Below are 16,519 nucleotides of genomic sequence, written 5' to 3' on the forward strand. Positions count from 1 at the left end.
CATAGCTTCTGCTAGATAATTGAAGCTTTTGCTGTTACCTGATCAGCATGTTTTGCAGGCTTGTAATCGGAGATTAAAATTTTATCAATTGCTTTTTTTGCTGACTTATGGCTTTTCATGTATTTTTTCCAAGCTTTGTAAAACAAACAAATGAATACATCACTATTGCAGGTTCAATATATATTTTGTATTATATTTATAGTCCTGGTGCAACAACAGGGAAGTGGATTATTTATCATATAATTTCTATGTAGCTCATTAAAAAATCACCTTCCTAACATTATTATAACTATACAAACAATTATAATCAATTGCATGTATGCAATGTGCAGTTTGCCTGCAGAGATTGAAATTGTCATCAGCATTAAAATATCTACTTTGGTCATATTATTCAAAATGGATGAAATCTATGATCAAACTTATAAAATGTGTATAACACAAAAACAAGTAATTTTTTTTATGGAAATATGAAACATGGGTTTTCTTTTAAATCCTTTTGCACGTAGTAAGTGTTTTTCATTTTTATTTTGTGCTGTTCATATCTTGAAATTTTCATTTTTATTCTAACTGAACTTTAGAATTTCATGTCATTTTTATTTAAAATGGGTCATGACTGCCAAAAATGAGTATTTTAGATCCATTGGTGACTAACAACAGGGTATGATCAACAGGGTATTGTGGGAGAATCTGGAATTATAAATCAAATATTGCATAGAAATTGACAGATTGACAGTGTATGCTTCTCAGCACTTCTTTTCATTGTGGCTTACCAAATTATAAATTTTAGGAAGGGGAGTAACTCTTTACGATCTTGATTTTTAAGTCTACTAATCCAGACATTCATAAATTACCCTAGAAAAGCTATTTCTTGAAATGATTTCTGATGTAAAAAAAAAAAGGTAGTAATGAAAAGGCTTTTCTGTAAACAGAAAATCTCGTCAGAACTTATAATTTGCACAAATAATATTATGTTGTAGTTTGTATCTGAGCATGTAGTGCTAGTCATTACAATGAATTAGTGGCATTTAACTAATTGTCATATATAAGTATAACTGCATTTTATCTGAATGCATGTTCCTACTATAGATTTCTATAGATTTAGTATTCAGAAGATATTATGAAAATATATTGTAATGATAGAAAATAAAATTAGAGCTATTCCAGAAATAAATGTATGAGATGGTATTGTATTAGTTTTGGTTATATTTTCTGTTTGTTGGTTGGGATATTAAAGAAGGATGTTCAGAGAAGATCTTTTTATCCCCCCCACCACCACCAATCATTGAATTTTACACAGTCATATACACTTTAGCATGTTCTGACAGATTTCAAAAAAGTCACCAATTATCAAATTTTATAAGCAAGCTCTGATGTCTCTCAATACATACATTTCTGGAATAGGCTCTTTACTTACAATAACTATTTAAATTTCTGATGGCATAGCTGATATTTCTTACAATTAATCTAAGAAAAAACTTCTGGACAAACTGTTAAAACACTCATGCATTTGTTAGGGGCACATTGAAGAAAGAGGTTAGCTTGTTGAGGTGTTCATTCGAGTTTCTCCAAAGAAACAAAATTTTAATCATTTATATATGTGTCTTCTCAATATATTCTTAAATAGGAAGCAGTGCCTCTGGAAGTAGCAGTCGCAAAGAAAAGTCACAGAAAAAGTCTCCCGGCAACAGTGGAAGCGATTCTGAAACAGCAAGTATAGTGAGTGCCAGACAGCCTGGTGGCCCACCAAATAGCAATCTTGTAAACATACCACCAGATGTTAGTGGCAGTAGACAGTCTTTCAGAATGGCTATGGGAAATCCATGTGAGTTCTTTGTGGATGTGATGTGACCATATATCTCAAGTCACATGTTTGTCATGTGACATACTTATCAATGTATTTGCATGTTTTTTTAATTGTAGAAAGGATCAACGAAAGATCAAATTTTGTATAAATAATATTTTTGACGAAATTCTTAGAAGTTTTACTTGTACAGGAAAGAAGTATGAATTAAAAATAGCAGATATTCTGTGTGTATTGTATGTTTATATTTTTTTCTGAATATTGTCTTTTAGATACCCCAAGCTTTTAATAGAGTGCCTTCATCTATTTCAAATTTCTATTTAAGCGTTATTCTGAAAGTGGACTTTTATACTTATTAGTATCAAAAGTAATCAAAATTTTATTCAAGTTGCAAAGCTGTTGATTATTTTTTAGGGGAAATACATTATTTTCTGCAATATTGGGCATCTTTTTCTCAGGTTTTTTAATCTTATATTTTGTAAAAAAAGTCTCATGAAAATTGTCTCTTGCTTGGTTTGATTTGTTTGTGATACTTTTCTAAATGAAAAAATCAAAAACCATTTTATTAATACTTTAAAATGATTTGAAATCTTTTTTAACAAAATTCAAAATTAAAGTTTTGGGCCTTAGTACATAGATCTAGACGTCTAGCTATAGTGACTTGCCTCATGGTAAAACCATTGGTATTCACACTTTATGAAAAAAAGACAAGTTTTCCTATAATATCTTAGAGTTATAAGGGCTGAGATACATTCTAGAAATTCCTTCATATCCAGTTCTTATTTCATTCTGAAATATGAAATATTTACTTGCAGCAGCTTCTATAACATCTCAATTCTCCTCCAAATCTATGAAACACATTGGGAGGATGGATAACAAATCTGTGATTAAGGTACTTAATATTGTCCAAGCAATTTATGACTTACCTAAATAAATTTTTAATAATGAATTATATAAAAGTGTAAATTTTATTGAATAGGTCACTATAGTCTGTTTGTTTCATTTCACTGTAGGCGATTCAGTCATCGACTCATGACCCTTCATCGAACAGCTTCCTGGGTAACTGGAGTGTGTGATGGTGGTGACCTACAGAACATCTAATTATTATATCTCTTGTCCTGTATCTGTTTTTAACCTTCACGTGTAATACTTAGTTCTTCAGTATATGGCTCCTTTTCTCCCTTTTTATACTCTGAGATTAGTTTTTCACTCTTTTATTTTGATATTCAAATCTCCTTTCAGTTTTGCATGTTGTTTGTCTCCGAATTTGGATTTTTTTTAATTTATTGGTCATACCATTTTTTTCCTTCAAAAAAGATCTGATACATGTGAGCTTGTGTTGTCATTGATGTTCTGTACTTTTACAAGCATGTGATTGGTTGATTCAAATTTTTAAAAATTGGTGCTTTATTTTAATTGGTCAATTCTTATCATTTTGATTGTTTGAAATTTTGATGATTTCATTATACCAATATTTTACTTTATTTATAAATTGTTGTTTTATTTGTCAATTATATTTTTCAAAACCATTTTACTGCCTGTTGTCACTTTTTAAAGTTGTAAATTTTTTTTTGTTCTCTTTCATTTTTAAGAATTATTTAATAAACATGACTTTTGTATAACCAACTTGCAATGCAATTCTGTTTTGTATCAAGCTTTAAGCAGTCGTTGTAATATTTATCAGGTTATGAATGTTAACAGCCTAAAAATTCACTCTGTATATTTGAACCATGCAAACTTTCTCAAAGGCAGATCAATAAAGGGTACTCTAACTGATGTTTATTTTGGTTTGATATTGTTATGTAATTGCTGTCTTATTGACATATAACCCATATCTTAAATTATAAACTTGTTTTTTTTACTACAATAAATAGAAAAAACAAGCAAAATGGAGATGTACATGAGACTAAAATAGATTTTTTTATTAAATTTTCCCACTCTGTAAGATCCTTATAAAAGAATATTACATCAGCATTATTGAAGCTTGATATAAATCACCTCATCAGTGGTTACAAAAACCGTAATTATAAATCACATTTGGAGAATTTAGAAAATGTAGGAATGTAGATGTTAGTATTTCTTTAAGGAGTATGGCATTAAAGGGAAGGGAATATTAAGTGTTTACAGTCTTTCAATTATTGACGCTGTAATTAGGAGTGACAAACACTTTCATTGACAACGAAGAGTTGGTGGAAAAAGCAAAGATAACTGTCAGTTATGTGTGTTACTTTTAAGTTTTTCAAATATTTTAATTACAGTTTATCTTTGGTTGAGCTGAAAACGTTTGATATCAATAGTTATTCTTTATTATAATTTGGTTAAACCTATAAATATCATTTTCAACATCATGCTTTGCATGGACAGTAGCCCATTCTTGTCCAGTTTAGAACAGTCTACAACTGACAAAGAGAAACAAATTGCTTTAAAAGTAATAAAAGAATCAAATTTGTAATTGGCAAATAACTATTGTTATAAACATCATTGTACATTTATTGATATGCCAAAAAAGAAGGTTTGCCTAATTGAAAGTGGAGAGTGTAGATTTTGATCAGTTTTTGTATAAGTATTCTACTCTAAGAGTGGTTTGTAAGGAGTTGATTTATTTGAATGATTTCATAAACAATATATTTCATAATCATTTATATCCATTTTTTAGATAGAAATATTAAAGATATTTTTAGTTTACAGAAATCTTGAACAATTTGGAAATACTAGAATACCATTAGTCTATTATTATGTGAAGTAAAATTTATTTTATTTTAGATTTAACATTCTTTAATATATCCTCAGTAACAATAATTCCAGATTTCTTTACTTAGATGAGAATTTACCTTTTTTTTATAGTACTCTTTGTTTCTTACAGGTCTTTCTATGCATAAACTTCCTTTATAAGGAACACCTCCAACATTGGAGTTTGTAAAATTCTTACATTTATATTTAACCAATTTTAGTACACTTTTGATTGATTGATTGATTTATTTATTGTCTGGGTAGAAATTATTGAATTGATTAAGAATATTTCAGAAATTTTGTTATTAAATTTCTTACATTGATTTATTTTTTAATTTGTTTTCTTTCTGAATATTCTTTGAAATATTTGTCTCTTGATATTAAACAAACAAAAGTTCCTCAATGTATTTTTAACACAAGCTAAAATGTTTTGCTATTCTTTATATTTAATATGCTATCCAAGGGTATCATGTCTCTTTCAAAATGTAAATTTACATCTGTCTTTTAATTGAGAAATGGCATTATTTCATAATGTAAAAGAAAAAACTTATATAGGTGTCTGTAACTTGAACTCTTTAATAAATATTTCAACTAGATGTATTAGTTGGAACATCAATTTCAATATTCCAAATTCAATAAGAGACATTAACCTTGGAAATAATTACTCACAATTACTAACATACAAAAGTTTTCATGTTAAACCACTTAGAAGGTGCCAAATACAAAATATTTAATTTGATAACTATTTATGTTCTTTCAAATATCATATAAATATCATATAAATATCAGATTTTAAGTTGTGCAAGACAAATTTCAGTTTCTCATAATCAGCAATAATGAACTTGTTAATGGTTTGTTATATGTAGAGGCAAGTAATTGTTTAATTTATTCACAACCTTTGTAGACTCTTGACTTAAATGATTTAGAGCTTGATATATTGTAAAAGACACCTGTCTTTGGTTTAAAACTGTATGTTGCCCGCTACATGTTTTTTTTTTTTTTTGCTGTTGGGTTGCTGTCTCATTGACATATTACCCCATATCTCGTTTTATTCATGTGCAAAAAAAAACAGAGTTGTCTTTTCATTTAAAAAAAAATGGTATTTTGCTGTCTTTTAATCAGAATTTATATGTATCAATATTTTATAACATTACAAACATGAGACACCAAGAACTCTCTTTTATGTAAATTTTTTGAATCTATAGATAATATATTTTGATACTTTTACTGTCTAATGGATTTTTCTAAGTAGAAGAATTACAATTACAACCTAGTACTTTTATAAAGCATGACTAAATTGCATGATATCTCACATACTATATGTGTGACTCAGTCTTTCTCAACAAAATTACTTATTTTACATGAAAAACGTATGTATCACCCAAATAATCATTTCAGTTTATACCATTAAAAATAATTGAAAAATTAACCATTAAACATTTAAGAAATCATACATGAGAAAGATTGAAATTTTGAGATCTCTAGAATAATTGGTGCTGTTGCAATGAATTTCAAGGTAATAAGATTATGGGAAACTGAAACATGAGCCTGTCAGTGAGTGTTTAAATTAAATGTGCATTGTTTGTAGGAAATTGAATTTGTGTGTTTTTGCATTGAATGATTGGCAAGAATGTTACATGAATGTGCATTTGGTATAATCTGGGTCCTATAGATGTTTTATAGCCTGTTTCAAGATTGTATAACCATTATAGTCTGTTCCATTATAACAAGGCTGTGTAATTTTGTATATTTCTTTCGGACAAGGTTATCCTCAGATAATAAATATTTTATAGTTTCTAAATGTACATATTTTTTCTGTTTTTTTTTTCTTGTAATATGTTAAATTATATTTTATCTCTCTCCATAGATTTACAAAACTATCTCAATTTATTTTATACTGGTTGAAATGCTACTAGTACTTAAATTTGTACCATGCAAATTATTTTTAGAAGTAGGGACTAAAATAGAATCATCATTTCTCAAATTTACAGCTAATTTTAAGAAATGTGGAAACAGTTATTAATGTCTATCTTTAGTATTATAATGAACAAAATCTAGAATCTAGATTTTTATAACTGAATTAAGGTTGTTGTTTAAGGTTATAGTGACACTCTAGTGCAATTACATAGTGTTATATAATTTGTGTTCTACAGAGGATCACCTTGTCTTACACCCTTTCAGATATCAAATTGTATGTTTGGCCTTTTGCTATTTTGTACAGAGAATTTAGATGATTGTGTACATGAATGACCTAGATGGTCAAATAAATTGCCCAAGTAAAGTCACTTTGTTTTTCTTATTTTTATGCCTGATAGTTGGGGACATTATTGTTTCCTGTCTATGGGTCTGTACATCCCATATCAGGATAAAGTTCTTGGTTAGGGTAAATTATAATGAAGTTGTGTTTACATCAATTTGAAACTTAAAACACTTGTACATTATAATGTGAATTTTATATGCCAAGGTATGGTTTTAACCCTGATCTGATTTCATTGTTAACTGAACATGGATATAAAGTGTGAGCAATGCATCTTATATACACAGATTCTTGTTTGAATAATCATTTCTTAATGAGTGTATTCACATAAATGAACATTGCTTGAGTAGTTGAAACATTTACAATGTGCAGTCTTCAAAAGATTGGATGTCATTGCAAACTCCCACAACCCTTCAAAAACAACAAAAACAATTAAAAAAGGACAAAACAAAATGATAAAACCAAAACAAAGTATAGAAACACACTTGTGATTTATGTTTGGTGTATGAAGGGTATTTCATTTTGTCCAGTAAAACTACCTTTATCAAGTTGATGTGATATGATAGTGAGACAAGTATCCATTAAAGACCAAAAGATGAGGATGTAAACAACTTCAGGTCATCGTAGTTCAACAGGGCTTCAACAATGAGTTTTATATATATATATATACCATATTGTTTTCTTTTTAAAGGTAACTCATATAGGTCTTGAACTTATTGTTGATTGAAAGGTGTTTTTACACCACTTTTAGCACTATTGACAATTTGATGTGGTAAGTTTTTCTTGGTGGAGGAAGCCAGAGTGCCCAGAGAGAACCACTGACCTTTGACAGGAAGCTTGACATTCCAAAAAATTCCTCCTTTTTTATCCCCTGTGCAACGCGTTGTGGGGGACATAGAAATATGTGTCAGTCTGTCCGGTCTTGTTAGCCCTCTCACATGTACAATTCTTGCCAGATTTTTATGAATTGGACAAGTTTCAAGGATCAATTATTTTTAAGAGAGTTATGACCCTTGCAAACATTAACTATATGGAATATTGCATCGTTAGCGCTCTCATTTGTACAATTCTTGCCATATTTTAATGAAACTTATATCATAGGTTTATATTAGCAATGTTTTTGACGAGTTCGAAAATCAGTGCCAATCAATAATTTTTAAAAGAGTTATGCCCCTTGGAAGTATTAATTATATGAAAAATTGCAATTATGAGCGCTTCTTGCCAAATTTTCATGAAATTTATATTATAGCTTTATATCATCAAGGTCTTCGATGAGTTCAAAAATCAGTGCAGATTAATTATTTTTAAAAGAGTTATGCCTCTTGGAAATATTGATTATCAGGAAAATTGCATTGTCAGCTCTCTCATGTGTACAATTATTGCCAGAATTTTATGAAACTTATATAAGTTTATATCAGTAATGTCTTAGACACTAAAAAATAAGTGCTGATCAAATATTTTTAATCAGTTATGCCCCTTGGAGATTTAATTATAATGAAAATCACATTGCATTTGTTTTGAAGCCTTCATTTCTCTAAGGTATTAATAATAAGTTATGAAGAACAAAAAAAGAGAGCTTTTTTTGGAAAATGACCCAGTCAATTTTCTTTTACTGTTGACCAGACTTCCAAGCCGCTTTCCGAACTCTGTTCCGTATTTTACATACTTATGTACTATACAGAATTTCATTCTTAACATGTCCATATGTTTATTGGTCTTAAATGGTATTTTGAGCTATTCCTTTGGTATATATTTCATATTTATACGAGCTTTCTCTTTTATGTGCATGTCTTTACAATCTGTAAAAAAAATCAGAATATAAATAGATCCGTTTTGTTATGGTTTTGGACTTTTTTTACATACCAATGATAACCAATCGCTAGACAAAATAGTTCTTGAATGTCAACTTTTCTTGCCAGCTGAACTTTAAAATCATTAAGAAAAATAATACTCGGAATCATCTTGATATCAATACGAAAGACAATACTCTTTAGTAAGATTTAAGAAGTTTTTAAGAATCAAAAATTAGTAATACGGTTATATCCATGCGGTGCGTATGTATTTTGTTTACAAAGTTATAGCTGCAGACATAGGTCAAATCAGGGAACAGTATATCTATATATGTTCCTGGTCAAATATCGCAGGGACCAGTTCGGCTTTTGCAGAAGTTTTTCTGTCAAAAAGACTTTATTTCTTTCTGGATTTTTTCACTTTAAAAAGAATTAAAAGATGCAGAAACTTTGCGAAAGGAGTAGACAACATGGACAACGTGGTCTCATCCATTTTTTGAAACATCTACGATTATTTCATTACTTTTTCGAGTTTACAACTAAACTGTTGAACCTATATTGTTTTGAGAAAAGCATTCCTGTTGTCCATTACAAGCCCGTATTTTATGATTACTTGTCCTTGCATCGCTATTTTCAAAATCGAATATTGGATAACTAAACGAAAAATTCTTGTAAATAAATAAGAATTTCGAGATTTGCCATCCATTTTTCAATAACTATTAATTAAACATTATTTTAAAATCTATGTTAACAGGGGATGGCTTGGATTAGGAATGGCATTTTAATGATACTTAATCTAAAGACATGTCATTGGTGTAAACAGGAAATGCGTAAGGGAGACAATTTTAGTGGACAAAAGTGCTAAAATCAGTATTGTCACATCTTGTAAAATATTTCTGGTGGCAATATTTCAAATACTCATAAAATTACCAAACACAAATTTTAAAGGTGGTTGTAATGTTTCAATTGGCAAACCTTTCTATATTGATAATCCACCTTTAATAATAAAAAAAAAAAGACTTCTTAAAAAAAAGATTTCTTATCATGTTCATCTTGGAATATGTCGTGATCAAATATGTTAGCCTTTTTTCTGCCCCGCGGGAGGGGGCATTAAGTTTTACCCTTATCCGTCTGTACGTACGTCTGTCCGTACATCCGTCCGAACGTCTGTCCATATGTCCGTACGTCCCAAAGTTGGTTTCCGTTCTCTAACTTAAGTTTGCCTCAACCAAATGTTATGACACTTATACACAATGCTTATTACCACAAAACACAGATCGAGTTTGAATTTTGGTGGCGTCACTTTAACCGTTCTAGAGTTATGCCCCTTTATAAATGGAAAAATTTCAAAACTTTTAGTTTCCGTTCTCTAACTTAAGTTTGCCTCAACCAAATGTTATGAAACTTATACACAATGCCTATTACCACAAAACACAGATCCAGTTTGAATTTTGGTCACTTTAACCGTTATGCCCTTCATAAATGGAAAAATTGCAAAATTTTAATTTTACAATCAAAGCATTAAACAATGCAATGGTTAATTTTGACTTCCACTGATAAAACACAGATCAAGTTGAATTTGGGTAGTGTCACTTGAACCATTATTGTGTTATGCCCCAATATAAATCGAAAGATTGCAAAATTTTTATTTTCCATTCTGTAACTTAAGTTTGCCCCAACCAAACATTATGAAACCTATATACAATATTCATTACCACAAAACTAAGATCAAGTACAATTTATATACGCCCGTTTACGGGACGTATTATGGTATTCCGTCTGTCCGTCCGTCCGTCTGTCCGTCTGTCTGTCCGTCCGTTGTCAACATGTCGGACATTAACTCAAAAACTTTTTAACCAATTTGCATAAAACTTAGGTGAATTGTTTATATCTATTGACGTGAGCTCCCTTTCGTTTTTTATAAATTTTAGATTTTACGTTTTTGAGTTATGGGGTTTTATTCATTAAAAAAAGGGGGATTTTCCAGTTTTTGGACAATAACTCAAGAATGCTTTCACCAACTTGCAAGAAATTTTGGTTAATTGTTTATATCTATTGACATGAGCTCCCTTTTGATTTTTATAAATTTTAGATTTTACGTTTCCAAGTTACAGGGTTTTATTCATAAAAAAAAGGGGGATTTTCTAGTTTTCAGACAATAACTCAAAAATGCTTTCAGCAGTTCTCATGAAACTTTGATGAATTGTTGATATCTATTGATGTTTAAGCTCCATTTAGAATTTTATAAATTTTAGATTTTACATTTCCGAGAAATGGGGTTTTATTCATTAAAAAAGGGGGGATTTTCCAGTTATCAGACCATTACTCAAAAATGCTTTCAGCAATTCTCATGAAACTTTGGTGAATTGTTTATATCTATTGATGTAAGCTCCCTTTAGAATTTTATAAATTTTATTTGTTTATAGTCTGACAACAGATTTACTAAGTATTGCGCAACAGCATAGTGTATTGCACAACAGCAAGAAATCTTTAATTGAATATAAATTCAATTCATATAACCAATTTCAAGTTCTTTGACTACATTTATCCAGAAACCTATAATATGTCACATATTTAATTACAATCCAAATTCAGATCTGTATCAAGCTTTTTTTGCCCCAACTGTTCAGGGTTGGACCTCTGCGGGCGTATCCAGCTGCGCTCAGCGAAGCAGTTTTTATTTTGTTTCCGTTTTCTAACTTTAGTTTGCCGCAACCAAATGTTATGAAACTTATACACAATGCTTATTACTACATAATACAGATTAAGTACGAAATTTGGTGGCGACACTTTTACCATTCTTGAGTTATGTCCCTTTATAAACATAAAAATTGCTGAATTTTTTCGTTTCCGTTCTCTAACTTTAGTTTGTCTCAACCAAATGTTATAAAACTTATACACAACCGTTTTAGAGTTATGCGTGTTTACAAATAGAAAAATTGCTGAATTTTTAGTTTCTGTTCTCTACTTAAGTTATCCTCAACCAAATGTTATGAGACGTACACACAATGCTTATTACCACCAAAACTCAGATCAAGTTCAAATTTGGGTAGGGTCACTTTTACCGTTCTTCAGTTATGTCCCTTTATAACTATATGATATGCAAGCGGGGGCATCATCTGTGGACACTATCAACATTTTAAAACATATCTTTAATAACATTTCAGTACTTATGGAAAGAGTTTTTCCATTTCTTCCTTTGATATTAAAGGATATACCAATTTTAATTGCAAAATTGTAATTTGATAGATGTAATTAAAAGTTGATAAATAAAATTCAAATTTTGTCATTGAAAACCTTCTTTAAATATGTCAGTAAATTATGAAGCTGTGAAGGATATATAACTAGTTTATAAGTCAAACAACTAAAAGTTAGAAAAAAATAGACCCACTGTGCTACATTTGGGGACGGTGTTAATTAAATCAAATTATTTAAGTTATCTAAGCATTTAAATTTTTAAAGTTTAATGATAAAAATGTCACTTATTTGCATTTCTGTTAATGCACATGGCACATGTATAAAAAATGCAGGTCTTTGTCTATTTAATATGTAGGACTCTAAAGTGCGATGGTACTCTAAAGTGCGATGGTCACGCTAAAGTGCGATGTTCTACGCTAAAGTACGATGGTGAATCACGCTAAAGTGCGATGGTTGTTTGTTTGCTAAAGTACGATGGTATGTCACGCTAAAGTGCGATGGATCAATAGGATAAGGTTCGAGAGCTTAAAACGTTAAAGTACATGGATGTTAAAAAATAGTTTTTTTTCAAAAGCTAGTATGCTCAGGTATAACATATGTGACAGGCTTTAATTTATAATTTACCGGTAGGCTTAAGTGATTGTTTCTAGATTTAGAAGACCGACCACGTAATAATTGCTAAAAAGGTAATTAAGGTGTCACAAAATACTATATTTCCTGTAAATGACTTTTTAACCATTCGGGCGTATTAAACAATCATGTTAAATACTTGAATAATTGGTGTAGCTTGCCGTTCACACAGTCTATCAATAATCTGAACACCTCCCCTTACAGTCGTCTTTGTAAATTACAAATACAAAATTCGATCATTGTCGGAATATCAGTAACATGTATTTGAACAAGCTTTAATTTAAATGCGAGCGAAAGGCGAAATTCGCCGAGCTTTCACCTTTTTTGTAGCGAGTACACATACATGTTTTATTTTACTAACAATGTACAAACTATGTTTTAGTTTATAATTTACGCTTGAAAACATGTACCTTTATTTTACCGATGTTACTTTTCAATAAAATCGACAATATTTTAACGGGGACCGCAAAGTAAACTGCAACGTTAACAATGATTTAATCAAATGTATCCGTTCGCTTCCAATAGAAGCAGGATACAGGATACCTATGCGTATACTATTTTGTATCTATATAGTAAAATGGTCAGCTGCAGGACACAAGTCCTTCTTCCATCACCCGAAAAAAACCAACACACATTTGCTTCAGCCGACAAAGCACAGATAGGTTTAAAATAAAGTCATGGACATTTGGTTAAAAGTTGTTAATCAAATATTCTTAATTTCTCTAATTCTTCGTCAATTTATCCCTTTCTGCACCCATTGTATAAAAAAAATTTAATCAACGTGTGGTTCGTTTGATCTCAGTTCTTCATTGGTTAAAATCCGATTATGACGTCGAATTTTCTTGCTTTCCTCTGAATTTCCTATTGTGACGGCATGAAAAAAGGCGACCATGCCTGATGACGTCACATAGAAAGAACACATCTTTTTGCAAATCATTCGAAAAGAATGAATAAATTTGCCTGCGTATTGTTTGAGAATCATTAGAGAAACAGATTCCACCACCAAATCTCGTGTAATACGATATTTATCCACTCTCGACAGTTAAATTTTAAATATTTAAAACGCTCGGCGAGCCTCGCGTTTTAAATTTGAAAATTTAACTGTCTCGAGTGGATAAATATCGTATCACACTCGATGCAGTGGTAGAATCTATATTTATCTTCCGGCATGTACATTTTTGGTTGTATAAACGACTGCTAACGTCATAATCCAACTACGTTTCTTACGTCCATACTTTCGCGGACCATCGGACTTTAGCGTATGGAGGCATCGCACTTTAGCGCAGACCATCGCACTTTAGCGTGACCATCGTACTTTAGCGTCCCCATCGCACTTTAGAGTCCTACAAATATAATATAACCAACATGGTAGTTGTAAATAAATGTAACATCAAATCACAAACACAACACTTAAGGTGATATCAAATCAATCTAATATCACGCGCTTACCACAGCGCTATAAAAAAATCCTGGGGAGAACACTGGGTTGTATTGCTTTCATAGTAATGTAATACATCTTGCCTAAGAAAAAGGTCTAGCTAGGTCCTTGTCATATTTACATTACAGCTGCATTTTTTGCATTTGACATATATCATATATGTACATGTACATAGAGAACAACAGATTAAATGCACATGGGTTTAATTACCACCCTAGGTATTAATTTTAATAGGTGGCAGCAAATAGGGCAGATGGGCCTATATATGTGGTGTCCCCACATCTACTCTGTTGTTCCTAAGTCTCAAAATTCTGCTCGCACTGGCTAAGTCCTCAACATCTTTCTTTTCTAAGTATAGATCAGCAGCTCCTCTAAGGATTAGTAATGGAGCGCTTTATATATAGTCTAGTGGCTCAGTCCTGTCTTTTTTGTCTCTCTTATTTTCTTATTTATATTATAATTATTTTATTTCTTATATCTTCTTGTACGCCACCCAGCTTCAACTCCTCTTTTTCCTATGCTACCTGAAAACAATGAACCGGTTTTGTACATTGTTGAGGTCTGTAAAGTGACTTATAACTGCCAACAGCCACATTATTTGGACTCTGGTGGATAGTAATCAGACTGTTATCTCATTGGCAATCATACCACATCTCCTTATTTTAGTATGGGTTAATTATTTGAAATAAATGACTATCAAACATTAAATCATTTGAAAAAAAAAAAAATTTTGCAATAATTTATGTTGTCATTTTAAGATTAAAGTTTATATATGTATATCAACAATAAAATTAAGTTGTATAAATGGTGTCACTATTTTTGTAATTGTCAAACTAGTATAACAATACTATTGTCTAAATCTACAGAAATTGATCATGTTTTAGGTAACAGAAATAACAATGTCACTAGGTCACCTGTAACTTATTTCCTGAATAAGGACTATGTGGGGTATAAGAGCTTGCTTACTACAGGCTCTTCATAATCATTTTGTTAAATAATTCTACAAAGAAGGAAAACAAATTCACATATTACTTTGAATATTGTAGATTGTTCAGGTAGTCTTGAGCTATTTCTTTGTACAACAGAACAACTAGTAGTTATCTTCACTTCACATATATATATATATATATCTTGACAAACAAATAAAAAAGCTATAGACATTGAAAACAATTCATATCTATTCTATTGTCAGTCACCCTACCTACCATGAATTGAAACGTCTCCTAAGATTCAGTAGGTAAATTATGTGAAAATCAAGACTTGCATCAAAAATATCCCAATATGAGAGACAATGGCGTCATTTTTCCTTAGCTCTTTGATTAGTTATTGCCCTTGTAAGACTATTTGAACTTGAAGTGAGGTGTGAGCTATTTCTGTGTGTTGAATAGCTCATGGACTGCCCATTATAACACCTCTTTGAGTAGAAGTCGTTTTTTTATACCACAAAACAGATCAATTTTGAATTTTGGTGGCATCACTTTTACCGTTCTAGAGTTATGCCCCTTTTCAAATGGAAAAGTTTCCGTTCTCTATTAAGTTTGCCTCAACCAAATGTTATGAAACTTATACAAAATGCTTATTACCACAAAACTCAGATCAAGTATGAATTTTGGTAGCGTCACTTTTAGGGTTCTTGAGTTATGTCACTTTATAACGTTGTATGCAAGCAGAGGCATCATCTGTGTCCCATGGACATTTTCCCCATTTATTTTATTTTGTTTACACTTCATTTGCACATTCAAGAACACATATTTTTGCCTTGCCTGCAACAAAAAGTGGCAAAATGCAAGACAGGGATCTTATCTGGTGGCGATGTTGTAATCTATTTACACAGTGTCTATGTTGGAAAAGGTAGAAGAATTCATATCTTGTATACAGATGCCTTATGTTGAGAAGTTTTCTGTCAAATATATGTCATTGTCCTTGATCTCATTATTGAGGTTCAGTGACAGCGTGTAAAATATTTTTTAATCGCATGATTTTCTCATGAGTGACAAAAAAAAATGTATTTGACATAATCATTGCAACATCTACATGTCTGTCAGACAGGGTGCACCTGCAAATGTCCTTATTTCATGTATCAGTGATCAAGGTAAAGTTTTTTGTCTCTTTGTGAGGAAGTTGAAAAATTGAGACTTAATCATTCTGTTTCCGGCAGACACTGCATCAACATTGTATTAGTTTGTGATTAGGTCAGTTTATGGGGAGCCATTAGAGGTAGCTCCATAATATTTGGTATGCAGATGTTTTAGTGATTAGGTCAGTTTATGGGGAACCACTAGTGGTAGCTCCATATTTGGTATGCAGATGTATTAGCATTGGCATATCTCATTTCCATGGAGGTTATTTGGTCCAGCTCCCTCAGTCATGGTCTATTGACTGAAACTTTTGCTTAGTGTACATGTATAAGTTTGTGATTAGGTCATTTTATGGAAAACCATTAGTGGTATATCAATGGTATTTAGTATGCAGTTGTAAGCATTGTCACATTTCATTTCCATGGAGGTTATTTGGCTCAGCCCCCTCAGTCATGGTATGACTGAAATTTTTGCTTAGTTTACATGTATTCATCTGACCTCATTTTCATGGTTCTTTTGTCAATGTTAAGTTTTCATGGCTACATTTGTATCACAAATACTTTATACAAAAGGTCAACTATGTTTTGTTATATGGAA

At 31.0% G+C, this 16,519-nt stretch overlaps 1 protein-coding gene and 1 long non-coding RNA gene across 10 annotated transcripts in view; one reads left to right on the forward strand and one right to left on the reverse strand.

Moving 5' to 3' along the window:
• Positions 1-6,816, forward strand: part of LOC127720701 (segment polarity protein dishevelled homolog DVL-3-like) — a 49,749-nt gene extending 42,933 nt beyond the window's left edge. For 6 of the 8 annotated variants that reach the window (XM_052227450.1, XM_052227447.1, XM_052227451.1 and 3 more), the window contains one exon: positions 1,625-6,816. In XM_052227450.1, coding sequence (XP_052083410.1) covers positions 1,625-1,848 — 224 coding nt within the window. In that variant the 3' untranslated portion in view covers positions 1,849-6,816. The remainder of the gene's footprint in view (positions 1-1,624) is intronic. The other 2 variants (XM_052227448.1, XM_052227454.1) reach the window with 1 other exon arrangement.
• Positions 1-16,519, reverse strand: part of LOC127720729 (uncharacterized) — a 187,233-nt gene that overhangs the window by 81,944 nt on the left and 88,770 nt on the right. The gene's annotated exons all lie outside the window — the stretch shown is intronic.

This window comes from Mytilus californianus, unplaced genomic scaffold (genome assembly GCF_021869535.1).
Source record: "Mytilus californianus isolate M0D057914Y unplaced genomic scaffold, xbMytCali1.0.p SCAF_11, whole genome shotgun sequence".
NCBI lineage: Eukaryota > Metazoa > Mollusca > Bivalvia > Mytilida > Mytilidae > Mytilus > Mytilus californianus.